The sequence below is a fragment of the Microcaecilia unicolor genome, chromosome 3, assembly GCF_901765095.1.
Source record: "Microcaecilia unicolor chromosome 3, aMicUni1.1, whole genome shotgun sequence".
Classification (NCBI taxonomy): domain Eukaryota; kingdom Metazoa; phylum Chordata; class Amphibia; order Gymnophiona; family Siphonopidae; genus Microcaecilia; species Microcaecilia unicolor.
Genome location: NC_044033.1, coordinates 15,389,510 through 15,411,681, shown reverse-complemented (window position 1 = coordinate 15,411,681; position 22,172 = coordinate 15,389,510). Strand labels below are relative to the sequence as shown.

Sequence of the window (22,172 nt, the reverse complement as noted above, 5' to 3'; positions counted from 1 at the left end):
AGCCCTCCAAAACCCACCTGAAACCCACTGTACCCACATCTAGGTGCCCCCTTCACCCCTTAGAGCTATGGTAGTGTTGTACAGTTGTGAGGAGTGGGGTTTGGGGGGCTCAGCACCCAAGGTAAGGGAGCTATGCACCTGGGAGCAATTTCTGAAGTCTACTGCAGTGCCCCCTAGGGTGCCCAGTTGGTGTCTTGGCATGTGAGGGGGACCAGTGCACTACGAATGCTGGCTCCTCCTACGACCAAATGGCTTGGATTTGGTCATTTCTAAGATGACCGTCCTCGGTTTTTATTATCGTTGAAAACTGCGGACAACCATCTCTAAGGACGACCATCTCTAAGGTCAACCTAAATGTTAAGATTTGGGCGTCCCCGACCGTATTATCGAAACAAAAGATGGCCGCCCATCTTGTTTTGATAATACGGGTTTCCCCACCCCTTCCTGAGGACGTCCGGCGAGGATGCCCTCAGGAAAACTTGGGCGCCCTGTTCGATTATACCCCTCCATGTATTTCACAAACAAGCCGGGCTGTGGTGGGAGAACGTCAGAAATGTCAAAATGGGCTATGTCTCACAAAATGTTTCTCAGGACTACGTATTTGGTAGGCAAGGACAATATTCTGGCAACAAATTGAGTCAAATCCTGTGACACCACAAGTTGACATTAAACAACGACATTCTCAGGTGTTCTATGAGGACAGCATGTCTTAAATCCTTAAAACCCTACCAGTTCACCAAGGACACCAGAGTGGAGGAGTAGCTTAGTGCAGCAAACTTTGATTCTGGTGAACTTGGTTCAATTTCCACTGCAGCTCCTTGTGACTCTGGGCAAGTCACTTACCCCTCCATTGCCCCAGGTACAAATAAGAACCTGTATATACTATGTAAACCACTTTGAATGTAGTTGCACAAAACCACAGAAAGGTGGTATATCAAGTCCCATTCCCCTTCCAGCTAGCTATAGATTGAGGAGTTCCAGGTGACAGCAACAGCTGGGGACAGGTATTTATTTGCAGAGCCTACCCAAAGGCTTCTAGAAAAAGTTGATGGGGTACTGTTTCCTGCACTGAGCTCCATTGGTGATGTCATCCATAAATGAGGATGTAAGCAAATTCAATTTTCCACTTCCCCATTACCAAGGATCTATTTTTCATCCCAGGCAGTTTTTAATTCTTAGATTTACTGCTGTATCTAAGATGCCTGTATTCAGGGGTTGTGCAAGGGCATTGGATGCTCTAGGTGAATCTTCAGTCATGTCCTTCCCTCTCCCCCCCCCCCCCCCCCCCCCCCCTCAACACACACAGCTTTCTCCTCTCCCCAACCACTTTACATTCTCCTCTTCCTGAGCCCTGGCCACTCCACACCTTTAATTTATATCCATAACAGGAGGCTCAGCTAGCTGTCCTCACTGATCAATCAGGGAAGGAATAGAGAGTCCAGCATTCTCTCACAATTTTCACATTCTCTTCCTTGCCACCAGAAGTTCTTAATGTGGTCACGTCCACAGTTCCTCCTGATCTTCTTTGCCACAATCTCCCAGTGGAGACTGGCCTTCACAAGCTGGCAGAAGGGGTTGCACTTATCATAGCATCAATGTCTGCCTATAGGGCCAGTCTCATGGTATTTGCCTCAGGATCCATTTTGAGAGTAGCCCTGCAGATCGGAAGCAGTTACAGCTTCGCTGCCACCTTTATGGGCCAGCAAGAGCAGGTAGCGCTAAACACATCATGAACTTCCACTCTGCAAACCAAGTCCTTTACATGGGGCCATCCCATAGTCCTGCCACTACGTGCTTCTAAAGCTTCTTGCACTGGGCAAAGGTTTCCTGCATTTGTGGCAAAGTGCAGGAGAATTCCCCACAGTGCAAGAGACTTGCTACCCCTAAATTGTGGTACTGAAGGCCCTGCCTGCACTGACATCAGGCACAAGTGAGAATTGATTCTGTCATAGGTTATGGACATCTTTTAAGTGCTAATGCTCATCGATGTGTACCTTACGGATGGATACTAGCCCATCTCAAATATAGCATGAGACACAAGCCTCAATACACAGTGTAAAGCCCTGGAGTACTTTATTATGATAAATGATTGTAGTAGTTTGTCACAGACCGATTCCTTTAGGCCAGTCCTCTAGTCCAGGAAATCAGCTCTACCTTTCCTTTCATAGATGATCAGGACACTTTCTTTACAAGCTTAAATGATCTCATGATGTTACATCAATTTGAACTCACTTTCTGTCAGATCAGGACCCCCAAGGACTACATCTCCCAGCATTCCTATGAGCCAACCTCCTTTTAGAGCTTTTTAATACTCTCTGGAGTGACATAACTTTTACAGCAATTTGTTTTCTACCCTTTGTTACCTTTATTATCTAAAGCATACTGGGTAGACCATCTGATAAGACCTGGACTACGGCAGGCACAGTGGCCAAGTGGTAAGGTGTCAGTCTCGTAAACCGAAGATTGTGGGTTCGAACCCTGTCTGTGCCTCCGCTCGAATGGCCTGCAAAAAAAAAAAAAAAGGCCAAAATTGAAAAAAAAAGAACTGGAATAACAAGGTCTTAGGCTAGTCCAGTAGTTCATTGGTAAGTGCTACACTGCCATAAAGAGGACCTGTCGTTTGATTCCTGGCTCAGGTCATCTAGTCCGAGTCAGCTGAGAATGCATTCACAATCTCAGTTGGGGGGGGGGGAGGGGGGGCAGTGACAGTCATTTTGTAGTGGGGACAGTGACTGGGTTCTGAGCAGACTTCTGTTGTATGAGCCCCAGCTGAGTTTGGTTGTTGAAACAGCTGTACTAAGTATGTTGAAATGGGAGATAAAATAGAGGAAAACATTCTGCCTAATTACTAATGAAAGCTCATAGTAGTGTAGTCCAGTAGAATTAGTTCTCATAAAACTAGATATCTGAAAGAAGCAGAAAGGAACTTCTGGGCCAAAAAATAAACCCTATAAATACAAATAGCAAGGCTTAAATCCAACCCATTTCAGTTGTAATCTCTGGCCATCGGTCTTCTAGCAGTTTACAATTTGTTTCAGTAGCTCAATAAATCTTGTTAGTGGGACTAGTAGCATGTGTCCCTATAGGCTGAAGGAAATGAAATTTGTCTTCTTCCTTAACCCCAGATGGGGCATTTACTGAAAATCACAACCCACCAGGGATTATTTATTACTGGAAACATGCTTTTGCTCATGTTCACTTTAGCCTATGATTTTTCAAGTATTTTGTGGGAAAGAACGTTTTTGGGAAATTCATACCCTGCATTTTCACCTGTCAGATTGCTCATGAAGGAACTGAACATTCTGTTTCGTTTAGTTTAGAATATGCAACAGGAACACACAGCACATGGTTGCTGTGGGAATAGCAGCACAAGTTCAGAAAAAAATATATTTTTATTGTAGTATGGGGGTGTTTAGTGTCAGAAGGTGAGTCTTAATAGCCCCATGATCTATAGGATGACAAAGTCAAGTCACTTCAGATCCCAGCAGAATCCATAAGGCACGTTTCATGAGCAGTCAGAGCAGACTTTTGCCTTTCAAGTATTCTTTCTGTTCATTAAAAAGCAATTGATAAAGAAGTGTTATCTCTCTCTTCTAAGATGGCCTTAAGGCAGTAATTTTATGAACCTTTTCTGTGTGTAAAACATTGATATATGCATGGAAAAGGCCTCTTATAAAATTAAGTTATAGTAACATAGTAAATGACTGCAGATAAAGACCCGAACAGTCCATCCAGTCTGCCTAACAAGATAAACTCATTTTACATGGTATGTGATACTTTATATGTATACCTCAGTTTGATTTGTCCTTGCCATTCTCAGGGCACAGACCATAAAAGTCTGCCCAGCCCTGTTCTTGAACTTTCCATATCTACTACTACTACTTATCATTTCTATAGTGCTACAAGGCATACGCAGCGCTGTACACCATACACAAAAAAGACAGTCCCTGCTCAAAGAGCTTACATATCTATTCATTTACGATTGGGGGGGGGGGGGGGAAACACCATAGAAGTCTGCCCAGCACCGCCAACTGAAGCCTTGTCCAGCGCTGGTCTCCGGTGGCCTGATGGGGGGGTAGCATGCCAATGGGAGGGCGCCAAACCAAAAGTTGGCTCAGAGCACCACAGTCCCTTCAGCCGGCTCTGGTTTTATAATAATAAAAGGCCAGTGGCCTGCCTGCAGCATGGGAAATCATCTTAAAGCGAAGGTGCCCCTGCTGTGACTACCATTTTACTTCCACCCAGAAGACTGTAGTTAATATCCACAGCAAACCAAATAATTATGCGGTTCTACCTTCTGGCCTGCATTGAGCTACCTTACTACATGAAAATGGAAAATAATAACCCCCAGCAATCACTGTATGCTCTTGGGCATCCCTGAGTCAAGCTCAGTCCTCAGTCGGAACTAAGTGGCAGGTGGAAGGGAAACAAAATGATTCTGTACAGAAAACTGAATGTATGTAGCTGCAGCTGCATGTGTGCAAAACGTCAGCATCTCATTACGTACATAAGTACATAAACACCGCCATACTGGGAAAAAACCAAGGGTCCATCAAGCCCAGCATCCTGTCTCCGACAGCGGCCAATCCAGGCTTCAAGAACCCGGCAACCCCCCCCCCCCCCCCCCCCCAAAAAAAATGTAATAATGTTCAATGGACTTTTCCCTCATTTTTCCAGTATTACTTCAGTACGTAGTCGGGGAGCTTGTCAGGGGCGGAGAGTGGGCATTCCTGCACCAACCAGCACATCTATATTACCACATGGTAACTAGTTAGCACACGGTTAATATGGGAGCCCTTCTTAGTGGCGGTAAGTTCTCACACAGTAATTGTTTTTTAAATGGCTGCATTCTAATAGCAACGTTAGTCCACGGTCGTTAACGAAAATAATAGAAAAGCCTTTTTTGCTGGCTGCAGTCAAAATTCTTCCCCCAGCTTTGTACGAAGACCCATAAATCAGTCACGGAAAAGGGATTTAGTTCATGTCTCTTTCAGTTCTAGCTTATGGCAAATTATTTTCAGGCACAGTAGGTGTTGTCCTGTCCTCAGAGCGCTTACTGTCTTGAGTTTGTACCTGAGTCAAGGGAGGGTAAAATGGCTTGCCCAAGATTTATTTATTTATTTATTTATTTATTTATTTATTGCATTTGTATCCCACATTTTCCCACCTCTTTGCAGGCTCAATGTGGCTTACAATACATCATGAATAGTGGCAATAAGAAGAGAAAAGACATTTGGTATTACAGAAGGATTTTGGGTTACATGACAATGAAAGAAACATGATTGTAATATAACATAAAAACATTATAAGATAGTTCAGCGCATTCCATAGTTGTGTGCTCATATAGGAAAAGGTTGATGCATGCGTTAATTTGTATTTTAGACCTTTACAGTTGGGGAAATGAAGATTAAGGAATGTGCGAGATGATTTTTTAGCATTCCTGGGTGGTAAGTCTATCAGGTCTGATGTGTAGGCTGGGGCATCGCCATGGATGATTTTGTGAACTAGGGTACATATTTTGAACGTGATGCGTTCTTTGAGTGGGAGCCAGTGTAGCTTCTCACATAGGGGTTTTGCACTTTCATATTTTGATTTTCCGAATATGAGTCTGGCTGCAGTATTCTGGGTTGTTTGGAGTTTTTTGAGTATTTGCTCTTTGCGGCCAGCGTAGAGTGAGTTGCAATAGTCTAGATGACTGAGTACCAATGATTGTACCAGATTGCGGAAGACGGTCCTTGGGAAGAATGGTCTTACTGTTTTTAATTTCCACATTGAGTGGAACATCTTTTTGGTTGTGTTTTTCGCGTCACACACAGCTGAAGTGGGATTTGAATCCCAGCTTCCCTGGCTCTTAGGGGGTTGAAAGGAGCAGCTCATGCATCTGTTGTTTACTGAATAAATATTTGGAACCCCTTTTGATGCATGATCTGCAGATTACTGATACCTTCTGTTGATTCCTATTGCCTGGTCCATAGCCTGCTGCTCTAACCATTAGATTACTCCTAGTGTAAATTTGTTAGTGGTTGTATAAGGCACTCATCTTGCATGACTATATTACACAACTATGCAGACACTCTGTAATAATAATTTTGGAACTAGAAATTGAGGGAAGGACTCTGTGGAATGCTTTATTTTTATAATCGTGGCTAATTAATGGCATACAGTACAAGAGGAAATTCATATGGTTGAGATCACTGAATGCAACAGAGAGTTAGTGGTATTGTCACACAAAGACGATTTGTTTTTCAGTGTGATGTTCCCTCTTTTGTCTCTTCTCCTCCAAGCTTGTCTCCTAGCAGAGCTGGATTTTTCTTCTCTTTCCTGTACCTCTCGCCCGCCCTTGTGTCCAAGAGCCAAAGCCAAAAGGAACACATTTATCACAGGACTTAATGACAGCTAACTGCACGCTGACTGAATTCTTACTCCCCTCCCCCCCCCCCCACCAATGAATTTTTTTGGCCAAAATATGCAGCACCGCAGCAGTTGACATTTTATTGGGGTTGTTATCTACAAAATTGAAGAACGACTTTAGGGAAAAATGACTCAGTATCAGTTTTAGAGCTAATTATAGTTAGCTTATTTAGGAAGACTTTGGAAAGCCTAATTAACCATATGGAGACAGATATTTGCCAAGTCTTCAAAATCAATTTTGTTGGTGGGGGTGGAGTAAAAGGAAAAACATTTAATAACTACCTTGTCTGTGACATTAATGGGACATAACATCACATCTTTGTGCCTTCCTAAGATTTTTATGCTTTGCAATGTAAATATTTGTATTATTTATCAAGGATTGGGAACTGGCAGTACTTATGAGCTGAAGGTCTCCTGCTGTTTATATGTAGGGAAGGTTCTGTTCAGCCAGTAACATTCTCTAAATCTGCTAATGATGAGCTCTGAACCTGCCATCGACAGAGGTAACAAATCAGCTAGCACACAGTCGTGGGAAAGCACACATCTGGATTGGTTCATCAGCTGACGCTTCATTTCAAATAGCATACACTGTTTAGTTTTTATGCAAAAATAAGGACACAAGAATAGTTTGATGGTCCAGTGGTTAAGTGGAAATGATGGTCCTGTCCTTGCTTCTTCAGCCGGCAGGTGTAGGAGAAGATAGAGGATGGTGCACCCTAAATTAGTGAACTTGGCTCTGAAAGGAGACTGTGAGCAGAGCTGACAGAAATAAAGTAATTCACCTCTCATTGGCATTTGGAAGTAGCTCTGATGAAGTTGCCTCTTGCTGTCCCAGCCTTCTGTCAATGGGATCTAGAAGAAAAGAGAGAATAGCAGAGACTTATGGAGATTCAAAATGTAAAACAATAACGAACAAGCCCTGCACTGGAGAATGAACAATACCTAACATCAGAAGATGAGTTATTTTCATGCGCTTTTACTTAAGATACAACAAAAGATATTTGCTTTTATGCCAGTAGATCACTTCATGAGAACACTCCAAAGTCTCTTGTTCTTCACAAGACAGAGATTGCGGCATTGCTCTGTAAGGTTCTTTCAAAACATTTTCTCTGTTTAAGAGAGCAATATTGGGTCTGTCTCAACAGCCAAGTAGCAGCACTGTGAACTGCTAAGTAGAAGAGCTGGGCCCAGTTTCTGAACCTAGCCTCTGCTTATCAACGAGCAGGAATAGTGGATATCATGCAAACTCACCCCTCTCTCCTTCAAGTAATAGGATCCATTCATACTAGGAGTGTTATTTCTGGCCTCTTAAAGCATTTGCCTATATTATTGACCATTAGCATTGGCCTAGCATCTAAAAAAGATTCTATAAACAGAAGATAAACGTAAGCTATTTTTACTTACAGGTCATAGAGCTGAAATCAGAAGGCCTTTTTGCCTCAGGGCAAGCCTTACATAGTAACACAGTAAATGACGGAAAATATATACAAAGCAGATCGTTGTAAGACCAAAATATATTTTATTTTATTTATTTATTTTATTGCATTTGTATCCCACATTTTCCCACCTATTTGCGGGCTCAGTGTGGCTTACAATACATTGTAATGATGGAAGTACAATTTGTTACAACACAATTATGGTTACATTGTGAGGAGTTGAGTTAAAACAAGGTCCAGGTATCGTTAAGGGGAATGAAACAGTGGGGCAGAACGACTAACAATAGAAGAACAACTGATACTGATAGGGCAACAGAACATTAGCAGTAGAACGTTCTGGCTTAATATATTTTTACCTGTAAAATTGAGGTTTAAATGTGTTAAAGTTACAGGGGATAATAGTACAGAGGAGAATGTATTGATGCATTGTTAACAGTATGTGTGGACTTTATGTGTTTTGATCTTTTCGATAGACTTTTTCAAAGAGATGAGTCTTTAATAGTTTGCGGAAGTCAGTTAGTTCATAGTTCGTTTTCAGGTTTCGTGGTATTGTTCCAGAATTGCGTGCTCATATAAGAGAAGGTTGATGCGTGCAGCACTTTGTATTTTATGCCTTTGCAATTAGGGAAGTGGAGGTTGAGGAAAGTTCGGGATGATCTTTTAGCGTTTCTGGGTGGTAGGTCTATTAGGTCAGACATGTAGGCTGGGGCTTCACCGTGAATGATTTTGTGGACTAGTGTGCATACTTTAAAAGTGATGCGTTCCTTAAGTGGCAGCCAGTGTAACTTCTCTCGTAGGGGTTTCGCACTTTTGTATTTTGGTCTCCCAAAGATGATTCTGGCTGCTGTGTTCTGGGCTGTTTGAAGTTTCCTCAGTGTTTGCTCTTTGCAACCTGCGTATAGTGAGTTGCAATAGTCCAGATGGCTGAGTACAAGTGATTGCACTAGGCTGCGGAAGACGGATCTTGGGAAGTATGGTCTGATTCTTTTCAATTTCCACATGCAGTAGAACATCTTTTTGGTTGTGTTGTTTGCGTGAGTTTCAAGTGTTAGGTGGCGGTCAATGGTGACTCCAAGAATTTTTAAAGTTTCTGAGATTGGAAGATTTAGTTTTGGTGTGTTTATTGCGGTAAATTCTTTCGTGTTGTATTAGGAGGTAAGTATCAGGCATTGAGTTTTTTCTGCATTCAGTTTCAGTCAAAATGCATCTGCCTAGGTGTTCATGATGTGTAAGCTTTGGTTAATTTCATTGGCGATTTCTTTGATGTCGTGTTTGAAAGGGATGTATATTGTTACATCGTCGGCGTATATGTATGGGTTGAGGTTATGGTTTGATAGAAGTTTTGCCAAGGGTATCATCATTAGGTTGAAAATAGTTGGTGATAGGGGTGATCCTTGCGGTACTCCACATTCTGGTGTCCATGCTGCAGACGTAGTTGAATTTGATGTGACTTGGTATGAGCGCAAGGTTAGGAACCCCTTGAACCAGTTTAGGACATTGCCTCCAATGCCGAAATATTCAAGTATGTGTAGTAGGATTTCGTGGTCGACCATATCAAAGGCACTTGACATGTCGAATTGTAGGAGGAGTATATTGTTGCCGGTTGCAATCATTTGTTTAAATTTAGTCATTAGGGTAATTAATACTGTTTCTGTGCTGTGATTCGATAGGAATCCTGATTGGGCGTCATGCAGTATTGAGAACTTGTTTAGATAGTTTGTGAGTTGCTTTGTTACCATCCCTTCAGTTATTTTGGTTATTAGTGGTATGGATGCTACTGGTCTATAATTAGTTATTTCGCTTGCATTTTTCTTTGTGTCTTTTTTTTTTTGTGTGTCTTTGTATACATATTTTGATTGGTTTTCAACAATAAAATATATTTTGGTCTTACAACGATCTGCTTTGTATATATTTTCCATCTTGGAGCTTGCAGACCGTCTGCCCTTGTGTTTTCTTGGACCCACACAGTAAATGACGGCAGATAAAGACCTGAACGGTCCATCCAGTCTGCCCAGCAAGATAAACTCATTTTTATATGTATACCATCTGGACGTTTTCACCTGGACTTGTATTTTTCTAAGGTTGTAGATGGCAATTTATTTAAGATTGTAGACGGCTATTATACACGCAGCTTGTCTGCATGTATGAAGCCGTCTTTGGCATGTGCAAAGCAGCCATACATAATGCTTGGCTGCTCTGCACTGGCTTCCCCTCCTTAGGAAGGAAATCGTCTGCAAATGAGCTAACAGTGAGCAGCTCATTTGCATGCAATTTCCTTCATGCATGCCCGTTCCTTTCTGAATCGCTAAGGGATGGGTAAGGGAAGGGTTTTTCTGTTCAGTTAGTGCATCAGTTAGTCCACTGCAGTGCCCCCTAGGGTGCCCGGTTGGTGTCCTGGCATGTCAGGGGGACCAGTGCACTAAGAATGCTGGCTCCTCCCACAACCAAATGAGTTGGATTTGGTCATTTTTGAGATGGGCATCCTCAGTTTCCATTATCGCCGAAAACCGGGGACAACCATCTCTAAGGTCGACCATCTCAACATTTATGTCGACCATCTCTAAGGTTGACCTAAATGTTGAGATTTGGGCATCCCCGACCGTATTATCGAAACAAAAGATGAACGGCCATCTTGTTTTGATAATACGGGTTTCCCCGCCCCTTCGCGGGGATGTCCTGCGAGGACGCCCTCAGGAAAACTTGGGCGCCCCGTTCGATTATGCCCCTCCATGTCTCCTACTGTGGTTATTATTTTTGTCTTGTTAGTCTCTTCCCTATATTTTGTTTTAATTAATTTTTCTTGTTTCTTTTGTACACCACTTTCATATTACATTTGATTAACAGTATATCAAATAAAAATGATACTTGATACCCCCGTTGTATCTATGGAAATAAATCTTTGTATATCTGGCCCAGAGTATGAGCACCTTGATTTTGATAACAAGGCCTTGACATAAGCTTTAGTGGATGTAGTTGTTTGTGCGAGGAGGCTTATTCAGCAATATTGCTCCTGTATTGTCACTGATACTGCAGAAACTTTCTAAAGCTCTGTATGTTTATCTCCTCCACAGACCAGCTCAAAGGTGACATAGAACAGCGGCGCATGCAAACAGCTGCCCTCGGTAAGTGCTCTAATGATGATGGAACTCTTATCTCTACAATGCCACTGTAGGACATGTGGTTGCCACATGTTAGATACATAAGTATCACAGATATCAAAAAAATGTCTCTACTTATGGTCATCTAGTTCAGTGTCTTTCATAGTGAGTATATAGTGTGTCTCTCTTCATCCACATCCTCAGTTATTTGTCAGCCATGCCGACAGTTTCGTTGATCAGCTGCACACTGTACTGTAATAGCAATAGTGACCCATTTGCAGGCCTACGCTATTCAGATGAGTTACTGGTCTGCAGGACCATCCCAAGGGCTGTGCAGCAGCACAGAGCGCAAGGGAGAGGGGGGTGCAATAATTGCTCCCCTTCCCTTGTCTTTCCTGCAATGGCTATGATGCAGTGGATGGGGCAAAGGCACTAGGAAGTGTGTCACACAGGGAGCAGTTCTGGCATGGGACGTTCCTTCTGATCTGTAACAAAACAGTCCATAGAGAGAGTCATTTTTACAGTGCAGAAATTCAGATCTCATGGGCCCACTTTCTGGCTCTATAACCTTGGGAAAATCACTTGCATTCTCTGGGGCTAATGCAGAAAAATACCACAAGCCAAACCGCACAGTTACCTCGGGGCATTACTGATCGAGCAGTGCAAGGAGGGTTGAGTGCATGGAAAACATAGCCGCACAGTGCATTGAAATGGATGCTAATGAGGCAACTAAGCATTGCGCTTCAAAAAAGCAGGGGTTTCCGACAAGGACACAATACAAGGCATTTTTTGCCAGGGTCAGGGCTCTGTGTGGGTAGCCTTCTCAATGTTAAGTCTCTCTCTGTCTTTTATTTTTTTATTTGTTTGAGTCATTTATGTTTTACTTTGAGTAAAATATACAATCCTCCGAATTCTATATACAGTACCAAAATATTGGCACCAGAATTTGCGTGCGGATCTTCATTGCTTAATTGGATCAATTATTAGTGTTAATAAGCACTTAATTGACACTAATTGGGGGGGGTTAAGATATGCATGCTTCTCCACCAATCATGCCTATGTGGTCTTGCGCAAATCTCGAAAGGGGCATGACCATGAGAAGGGCATGGGCAGGTCAGGGGCATTTCTAAGGCCTATCTGTGCCTAATTCTGGACATGGGAGTTACACCTGCTTTTATGAGGCATACGTCTAAGACCCAGAGCTAGGCATGACCTTTGTAGAATGGCGCTTAGCGTGAATCATTTCAAGTGCAGATCTTTCGGCATCTGATATATAGAATCTGTCCCTACACTTTTATTCCATTCTCTTCTTATCAAGAGATCCTCTGTGTAAATATCCTGTGCCTTTTTGAATTCTGTCATCGTTTTCATCCCCTTCACCTCCTGTGGAAGGGCATTTCAGGCATCCACCACCTTCTCTGTACTGTATTTACTAATGTTGCTTTTTAGGTTCCATCCTTGCAGCTTCATTTCACATCCTTTAGTTTTATAGTTTACATATTTCTACTTTTTGTTTGTGGTCACTCTTCCTGTATTTGTAGAGGGTTTACTTGTTTTCTACCTTTGTGACTGAAGTCAGGTATTCTGTTAGAACTGAATGTCTGAACAGGAATCTGTAGTAATCTGGTTAGTTCAATTTTCCCAGTAGGTGTATTGATGCTCTGGGGGTCATATCAGTATTTACAATGCTGCCTTTTCCTATGAAGACCCTAGTTGGAAATGTTCTGGACCCATAGATTTGTTCTGTGGGTTCTGAGTGAGTTTTGTAGGGTTTTGTTGCAATTCAAAGTACACCTACTACTGCTGGAGAAGGGTCATGTTGTTATTATTGAGATAAGTCAGAATTGAATTGTTGTTTTTTTTTGTATGGTGAATTAGTATTTTGTATGGTTCTGGCTTGTACTTATTGTAGAAAGAGGAAGGTTTCTGTGGATACAGAATATGTTTGCATTTAACACTGTGATGGTGCAGGATTGGGAGTCAGTTTTATATATATATATATATTAGAGTTCCTGGCTACATAACTTAAATAAAGTTGGTTGAGTATAACCAATGCTGGCAAAATTTTCATTTTTTTTCTGGTAGCCTGGAAATATAAGTTATGTTCTTTTTTTGTCTTAGGGAACTGCCAATTTAATGTAATTTAATGGCAGATGAAATTTAATGTGGACAAATTCAAAGTGATTCATATTGGGAAGAATAGTCAGCACTCTAGAAAAAGATCTATGTGTCATTGTAGGCAGCGATCAAAAAGGCAAACAGGATGCCAGGAATTATTAGGAAAGGAATGCAAAATAAGACCACAAATATTATAATGCCTCTGTATCACTCCATGGTGCGACCTCACCTTAAGTATTGCGTTCTATTCTGGTTGCCATATCTCAAAAAAATATAGTGGAATTAGAAAAAGTTCAAAGAAGAGCAACCAAAATGATAAAAGGGATGGAACTCCAAAATGATAAAGGGGATGGAAAGGCTAAAGAGATTAGGGCTCTTCAGCTTGGAAAGGAGACAGCTGAGGGGGGATATGATTGAGGTCTATAACATTCTGAGTGGTGTAAAACAGGTAGAAGTAAATCAATGTTTCACTCTTTCAAAAAGTACAAAGACTAGGGGACACTCAATGAAAGTACATGGAAATACTTTTAAAACAAATAGGAGGAAATATTTTTTTACTCAAAGAATAGTTAAGCTCTGGAACTCACTGCCAGAGGATGTGGTAACAGCGGTTAGTATACATAGGTTTAAAAAAGGTTTGGACAAGTTCCTGGAGGAAACGTCCATAGTCTGTTATTGAGATGGACATGGGGAAACCACTGCTTGCCCGGGGATTGGTAGCATGGAATGTTGCTACTATTGGGGGTTCTGCCAGGTACTTGTGACCTGGATTGGCCACTGTTGGAAACGGGATACTGGGCTAGAAGGATTATTGGTCTGACCCTGTATGGCTATTCTTATGTTCTAATGCTTGACCAGTGTTCTGAGTGAGGGGATTGCATCATCCTTGTCATTGGTCAGGGTTTTCAGGGAGCTCTCTCTTTTGGGTGTCTTGGAGGGAAGGCCATCTCATCGTATGCCTCAGGCAGCAAACTGCCGTAAGCCACCACTGGAAATATGTGCTGCCAGTGAGCAAGGTCAAGAGGGAAAAATTATGTTGGGGGAGGAGGTGCTGTCTCTAAGGGAGGAGGAATAGAAAGGTGCCACCTCTTTGGGGTGCAGAGGATGACATGCTTCTTGTTTGGGGTGCCAGGGGAGGAAGAAGGAGAAAAAGCATTGCCTTTTTGACGTGCTGCCTGTTTACGAAAAGGTGATCTGTTTTTCTGCCGTTCATTGACCATGGACATTAGAAAGGAGTGAATTAGCATCTTGTATTGGGTCCTGTCATAGTTTCCATACTCTTCTCTTAAATCTACCTGTCTAATTATTTATTTATGTATAGCATTTATATCCCACATTTTCCCACCCAAGGGCAGGCCCAATGTGGCTTACAGAAATTTACAAAAGTCATACATCAATTCTACAACAAACAGTCAACGGCATTGTAGTGAAAGAGGCTAGAGAGTAATAGCAGAGGTGGGGAAATGTAGAAGGAGAAAATGAATTCAATAGGCAGCGGTGCAGGGCGGGTCAGGAGTGTAAGCTTTTCCGAATAAGAAGGTCTTAAGGTATTTTTTGAAGGTCGGATGATCAGGAGTAATTTTCACAAATTTAGGTAGACCATTCCACAGTTGTGCTCTAATATAGGAAAAGGTGGAGGCGTAGGTGGTTTTATACTTGAGGCTTCTGTAGATTGGGTAATGCAGATTTAAGTACAAGCGAGCTGATTTGTGAGAATTTCGAGGTGGTAAGTTGACAAGGGTGTCCATATACGCAGGGGCTTCACCATAGATAATTTTATGCACCAGAGCGCAAATTTTAAATGTTATTCGGTCCTTGACAGGGAGCCAATGCAGTTTCTCACGCAGTGGTCTTGAGCTTTCAAACCTCGATTTACCATAAATAAGCCTAGCAGCTGTGTTCTGGGCAGTTTGTAATTTTTTCAGAAGCATGTCTTTGCACCCTGCATATATCCCATTACAGTAATCAAGGCAGCTAAGGACTAAAGACTGAGTTAAACTGCGAAATACTTCCCTAGGGAAATAAGGTTTTATGCGTTTTAGCTTCCAAAGAGAGAAGAACATTTGTCTGGTGGTAGAGTTCGCTTGCTGCTCCAGAGTTATGTGTCTGTCAACAATTACACCTAATATTTTTAGAGACACAGAGATCGGTAAGACAAGCTCAGGTGTGATTAATGTGGAGGTCGTAAACTTGTTATAGGGAGTTGAGAGGATAAGGCAATTATGTTTTAGGCTTTTAATATTGTACTTTTTAAATTAAAGTACATTATCTGGTATTTCACAGTCAAGTGGCCAGTGGCATTGACTAGCAAATATGATGACTTTGTGAATGTGGTTTGGTGCACCACAAGAATAAGGCAAGCTTGAATGCATGCCCCAAATTTAAAAAGGATTGAGAAACACTGCCTTATGGGAACAGAACTAAGGGCCTCTACATATAGAATTTTCTTCATCCAATCTTGTGAGTCTATTTTATAAGGACACATATAGGGGCATAATTGAACGGGGCACCCAAGTTTTCCTGACCAGGACGTCCCAGCGAAGGGGCGGGGAAATCTGTATTATCGAAATAAGATGGGCATCCATCTTTCATTTCGATAATACGGTCGGGGATGCCCAAATCTGAACATTTAAGTCGACCTTAGAGATGGTCGTCCCCGATTTTTGGCGATAATGGAAACCTAGGACGCCCATCTCAGAAATGACCAAATCCAAGCCATTTGGTCCTGGGAGGAGCCAGCATTCATAGTGCACTGGTCCCCCTGACATACCAGGATACCAACAGGGCACCCTAGGGGACACTGCAATGGACTTCAGAAAAAGCTCCCAGGTGCATAGCTCCCTTACCTTGTGTACTGAGCCCCCCAACCTCCCCCAAAAATACCCACTCCCCACAACTGTACACCACTACCATAGCCCTTAGGGATGAAGGGGGCACCTAGATGTGGGTACAGTGGGTTTTGGAGGGCTCACATTTACCACCACAGGTGTAACAGGTAGGGGAGGGATGGGCCTGGGTCTGCCTGCCTGAAGTGCACTGCACTACCCACTAAAACTGCTCCAGGGACCTGCATACTGCTCTAATGGAGCTGGGTATGATATTTGAGGGTGGCATAGAGGCTGGAAAAAATATTTTAAAATTTTTTTTTTGGGTGGGAGGGGGTTAGTGACCACTGGGGGAGTAAGGGGAGGTCATCCCCGATTCCCTCCGGTGGTCATCTGGTCATTTAGGGCACATTTTTGTGGCTTGAAAAGGACCAAGTAAAGTTGTCCAAGTGTTCATCAGGGCCGCCCTTCTTTTTTCCATTATTGGCCGAGGATGCCCATGTGTTAAGCACACCTCAGTCCCGCCTTCGCTACGCTTCCGACATGCCCCCGGGAACTTTGGTCGTCCCCACAACAGAAAGCAGTTGAGGACGCCCAAAATTGGCTTTTGAATATGCAGATTTGGGCGACCCTGTGAGAAGGACGCCCATCTTGCGATTTGTGTCAAAAGATGGGCGCCCTTCCCTTTCGAAAATAAGCCTGATAGGCACCTGTGTGTCTTTATAAAATGGCCTAAAATAGGCATCTACTTGGACTTCACACCTAGGTGATCTGTTTTAAAATCCCTCTCCTATGGGAAGCACATTCTGAGCCCCTGCTCCAGAAAGATGCCAATGCAGTCCAAACCGGAGTCAGTTTAGTCTGAGAAAGTAGCCCAATAGCATTGCAGCTTAGCTTTTGGAGGGAAGTATAAAATCTAGACTTTAAGGAGGAGCCTTGCCTTCCACTTGTGATGTGAAACTACAGTAGGTGGGTTACTTCGCCCTGGGGCCAATCTGAACCTTTGCTCCCTGCTCTTGGGGCTATAGGGTTCCCAGTCTGGTCCACAGCTGCCCCCTGAGGCACCCGTCGGGGAGTCTGATCTCAGAAGAGAGAGACAGTGAAGCTGCTGACCTCCAGTCCTTGTTAAGAAAAGGATTGGACCCTGAGGAGTAATGGAGCTGGTGAGTGCGGAGACCCTGAAAAAGACTTGGGTGTTGCCTAACCTGTTTGACCTATGAAAAAGGGAGCTCAGCAGGAACAAAGAGTCACAAGAAAAGGAGTGACAGTGGAGAGAAGTGTGATTGGGCCACAGAAAACCTGTTTGCTTACCAGAGAAGAGAGACAAGAGTATGACTGTGATGGATTGACATAAAGGAGAGAGGCTGCTGACCACTAAGGATTGTACTCCTCCGCACAATACGGAGGAGTAAGGATTTTAACAACTGTCCGTCTGTCAAGAGGCATGAAGGATGTATGAGATCAGAGAAACAGTATTATGCAGAAGAGATCTAGGATTTTTGCAGCTATTTCACTCTGTTCTTATGGACTATTTGCTTAACTGTATTCCTTAAACATTGCCTTGTGTATATATTTTAAATTACACTTCAACTATAGTGCTCACTAGAATACAAGCAAGTAAAGAGACGGAGAAGCTAAGTAGCGAAAAGACATAACTGGCACAAGAACTGGCATATAAAAGTTATAGCTCCAGATGAAGATGTTACGAAACAGAAGCGCACTGTAGAGCAAACCAGTGAGAAAGCCGGAAAATAAGATAAGTGCTAAGTTAAAAAAGTGAAAAAGTAAAAAAACATTAATCAAGACTAATGAGGATTCCCGCTGTTAGAATAACGAGACAGCGGAGAGGTGTAGTTTATGAAGTACAATAAACACACCGGAAATCTGAAGTCAAAATTATTTGATTGATATAAAAGACTGTGTTGACAACAGTAAAGTGCCTTAGTGGTATTACTTGTGTATATATTTGTATATTTTTGGAATATGAATTTTGTTCAGAGCAGCCTCCGTGCTACATTTTTTCCTGTTATTTTCCTGTGCCTATTCATTATTACCTTTTGCTATTAGAGTTTTCCATTATGGGATCATTTGTGCATTGAGAGAGGATTTTGGGGACAATTATACAGTTTTGGCCAAAGATCCCATTGAATGTTTTGTACCTTATCCCCCCCCCCCCCCTTAATCTGAAATATCTGCTACAGGAGGCAATTTTCATGAGTGAATGACCATTTACTAGCAGAAAAGAATCCTTCTGAAACTGACCCCACCTCTGTATGTACATTACTGGGGGAAAGATTAGGATATGCCTCAAAGTGAGTGCAGGATAAAAAATGCCTATTTAAAATTATACACCAGAGGGACTGAAAATTCCCTATTACTTCTTATCTTAGACATAGATTAGGTTTAATTAAACCCTGTTGTACAGTAGAAGTGTATTACAGCTTTTTACAAATAAGCTGTACAGTAAGATAGAAAGTAGAAAGCCAAAGCTAGACTCTTATAACTTGCAGTTATCTAGTAAATTAAAACTCTAGAAAATATGTCAAACGTTTGAGGTGGAATAATTTCTGCTAGTTCTATGCAAATTTCAAATATAAGTCTCTGCTGAAAAAAAATAGTGCTGATGGGAAGGCATGTAAGCGGCAGAATGTTTGATGATTGTGCACTTACTGAACACAGCAAGCCTCTTGCTGGTAATGGAAATGATAGCAGAGAGATATTAATCTTGTTATTTAAATTTATAATGGATTTCTTACTGCACATTTGTTTTCCTAATTCTTCATGCAACCTAAGGCAACCCCAGAGAAGCAGCAAAGGACTCTAAAGCCAGCTCTCTGCCCTACAGCAACCTCTAGTGGTATGATCATTACCATTTTAATAACACAGTAAACGACCAAAGAAAAAGACCAGCATGGCCTATCCAGTCTGCCCAGACATATCTGCCCCTCCGAGCAGGTTATCCCTACCCCCCCTTGTAACTGTGATCCATGCAGGTTACCCTCTCTCTATGCCTTTCTTGTTAAGTGTTCAAGTTATTTAAATTTTGCTTTGAGTGGAAATGCTCTAAGGAGGCCATTCTTCAACTGGGCACTTCCATTTAGGTGCCCCTAGGATGTGTGGTAGGAGCCTATTCTATAAGAGAACCTGAGGACCCCTTTTACTAAGCTGCAGCAAAAGAGGGCCTACGCTGGCATCGGCGCATGTTTTTCACGCACGCCAAGACCCACTTTTACTGCAGTGGGTAAAAAGGAAGTCTCTCTTTCCTGCAGGAAATGGCCATGCGGCAAGTAAAGCACTTGCCACGCAGCCATTTTGGGAGGGAGCCCTTACCGCCACCCATTGAGGCGGCGGTAGGGGCTCCCGCACTAACACATTGGTAACTAGACAGCATGCTGCACTGCTCGATTACCGCCGGATACACTACGGCTACAAAAATAAATATATATTTTTGTAGCGCTGGATAGGGGTAGGAAGTACCGCCGGGCTGCTGCGGTAGCCTGGTGGTACTTCCTGCTTAGCAAGCGGTAAGCCTGCGTTGGGCTTTTTGCCACTTAGTAAAAGGGGCCCTAAGTGAACAACATAACATAACACACTGTCTTGTATGCCACTATGACCTCTCTGTTCTAAGCAGCTAACAAAGAAGCAGCTAGGACATCACCCAGACTAACAATAAAATAAAATAAAATGCAATCAATTACAAATTTCCTAAATAACCAAGTTTTAATTCTCTTTCTGAAATCCAAATACGAAAGAGAACTATAAAATAAAGGCAAGTTGTTTTTCCATAATTTTGCGAATTAAAATGCCCAAGATCGCTTTAGTAATCTCATCCTTTTTGTCTCCTTTAATGGATGGAAAACAAATTAAACTAGGAATATGAAGTCTACGATTTCTAGAAGAAGCAGCAAAAACCACATGTCGATATAATAAATAATGTGGAGCCAGACCTTGCAAAATTTTTATAAAGGAAGCAGGTAGATTGAAATAAAATTCTTGCTTCCACTGGTAATTTAACAAAGTACGGAGTGATCCTATCATGTTTACTCAAAGAGAAGATAAGACGTACAGCAGTATTTTGAGTGGTCTGCATTATTCTTAACTGTTGACGAGGACAAGCTAAATAACAGATATTGCAGTACTCTAGTTGTGACAATAACAAAGCCTGGACAACTAGTTCAAACTCCTCAACCTCAAAGTATTTGCATATTAACACAATTTTCTCATAAAAAATGTTTTCTGAATAAGATGGTTGGTTTGTGGTTGTAAGGATAAGGTGTGAAAACAAATCCGCCAAAGAACGGAGAACTCAAGACACCCCACGGAATACAAAATAAAAGTGGGAGGACGACCAAGGATGCCAAAGACTGAGAAGATGTATAATAATAGATAAGTTTATTGAAGTATGGAGACTCGACACAATGTTGTGTTTCGGCCTTAGGCCTGCATCAGGAGTCTTTAAAAAGACCGTTGTGGAATATGGCATGCACAATCGCTGCAAAATGCTTGAAATGGCTATTTCAAGCATTTTGCAGCGATCATGCAGTCTGAGACAAACGTGCACACCATATTCCACAACGGTCTTTTTAAAGACTCCTGATGCAGGCCTAAGGCCGAAACACAACGTTGTGTCGAGTCTCCATACTTCAATAAACTTCTCTATTATTATACATCTTCTCAGTCTTTGGCATCCTTGGTCGTCCTCCCACTTTTATTTTAGATTGTAAGGATAAGGTATTATCTATCCATACTCCCAGAACTTTGATCGCTGACACGAGTTTATATTGAGTTTGTGCAATACAGATAGAATCTGGAATATTTGTAGCTTTAGCATCTGTTAATAGGCAATGCTAACATTACCTGCTATTAGTGCACTTAGAGCTAGATTCTATATATCGCATCTAAAAAATTGGTGCCGAAAAAAAAATACACCTAGGTGTATTCTAAATTTAGGCATACTTTATAGAATACGCCTAAATTTTGGTGTGGTTTTTAGAATACACTGAGCGCCCATACTTGTAACCAAATTTAGTTGTGGACAGTTACGCCAAATAAAAACTTGGTGTAAATGCCAACGCCTAAATTAGGCTTAGACTGGGTGTATTCTATAACAATACGCATAGATTTTAGAACCGCCCATGACTCGCCTTTTCAGATATGCGCCTTAGAATTTACAAGCATCACTTTACAGAATACACAGACAAATTCTGATTTATTTATTTATTTATTTATTTGTTGCATTTGTACCCCACATTTTCCCACCTATTTGCAGGCTCAATGTGGCTTACATAGTACCATCAAAGGCATTTGCTCAGTCGGTTGATAACAAATTAAGGTTGTATAGTGATCGTATGAGGTATAAGTGGAGAGTTGGAAGGGATGAAGATTGCATGTTGTCCAGTACGATTATAGTCATGCCGTGTTGCTGGGTGAAGAGGTTGCGTGGGGTCGTTGGGGTAGGCCGTTTTGAAGAGGTTGGTTTTTAGTGATTTCCTGAAGTTCAGGTGGTCGTGGATTGTTTTCACAGCTTATGGGAGGCCATTCCATAATTTTGCGCTTATGTAGGAGGAGCCGGATGCGTAAATTGTTTTGTATTTCAGTCCTTTGCAATTTGGGTAGTGTAGGTTTAGGTAGGATCTTGACGATCTGACTTTGTTTCTTATTGGTAGCTCTATAAGGGCTGTCATGTATCCTGGGACTATGCCGTATATGATTTTGTGGACTAAGGTGCAGATTTTGAAGGTGATCCGTTCTTTGATTGGGAGCCAATGCAACTTCTCTCGAAGGGGTTTGGCACTTTCGAAGCGCGTTTTGCTGAATATCAGCCTGGCTGCTGTATTTTGGGCAGTCTGGAGTTTCCTCATGAGTTGTTCTTTGCAACCCGCATAGATTCTGTTGCAATAATCTGCATGGCTTAGGACCATTGATTGTATTAGATATTGAAAGGTTGCTCTTGGGAAGAAAGGTTTTAATCATTTGAGCTTCCACATTGACTAGAACATTTTCTTTGTTACAGAATTTACTTGGCTCTCGAGAGTAAGGTTGTGGTCAAGTGTGACGCCGAGTATTTTCAAACTGTTTGAGGTAGGGAGGGTATGTCCTGGAGTATTTATGGTTGTGGGTTTGTATTTGTTATGTTGAGAGAAGAAGATGAGGCAATGTGTTTTTTCAGTGTTCAGTTTCAATTGGAATGAGGTTGCCCAGAAATTATTGACACTAATGCCAATTAGTGTCAATAATTTCTTGTTAGTTGGCAATTATCAGCGCTGATTGGCTTGTTAACTAAG

General features: G+C 42.0%; 1 protein-coding gene and 1 non-coding gene across 2 annotated transcripts in view; both read left to right on the top strand.

Moving 5' to 3' along the window:
* KIF6 (kinesin family member 6) overlaps positions 1-22,172 on the top strand; it is a 795,359-nt gene that overhangs the window by 662,111 nt on the left and 111,076 nt on the right. The window contains exon 16 of the mRNA XM_030195774.1: positions 10,919-10,969. Within this exon, the coding sequence (XP_030051634.1) occupies positions 10,919-10,969 (51 nt within the window). The remainder of the gene's footprint in view (positions 1-10,918; positions 10,970-22,172) is intronic.
* TRNAT-CGU lies at positions 2,419-2,490 on the top strand. The gene has a single exon. It is a non-coding gene; the product is annotated as a tRNA-Thr (tRNA).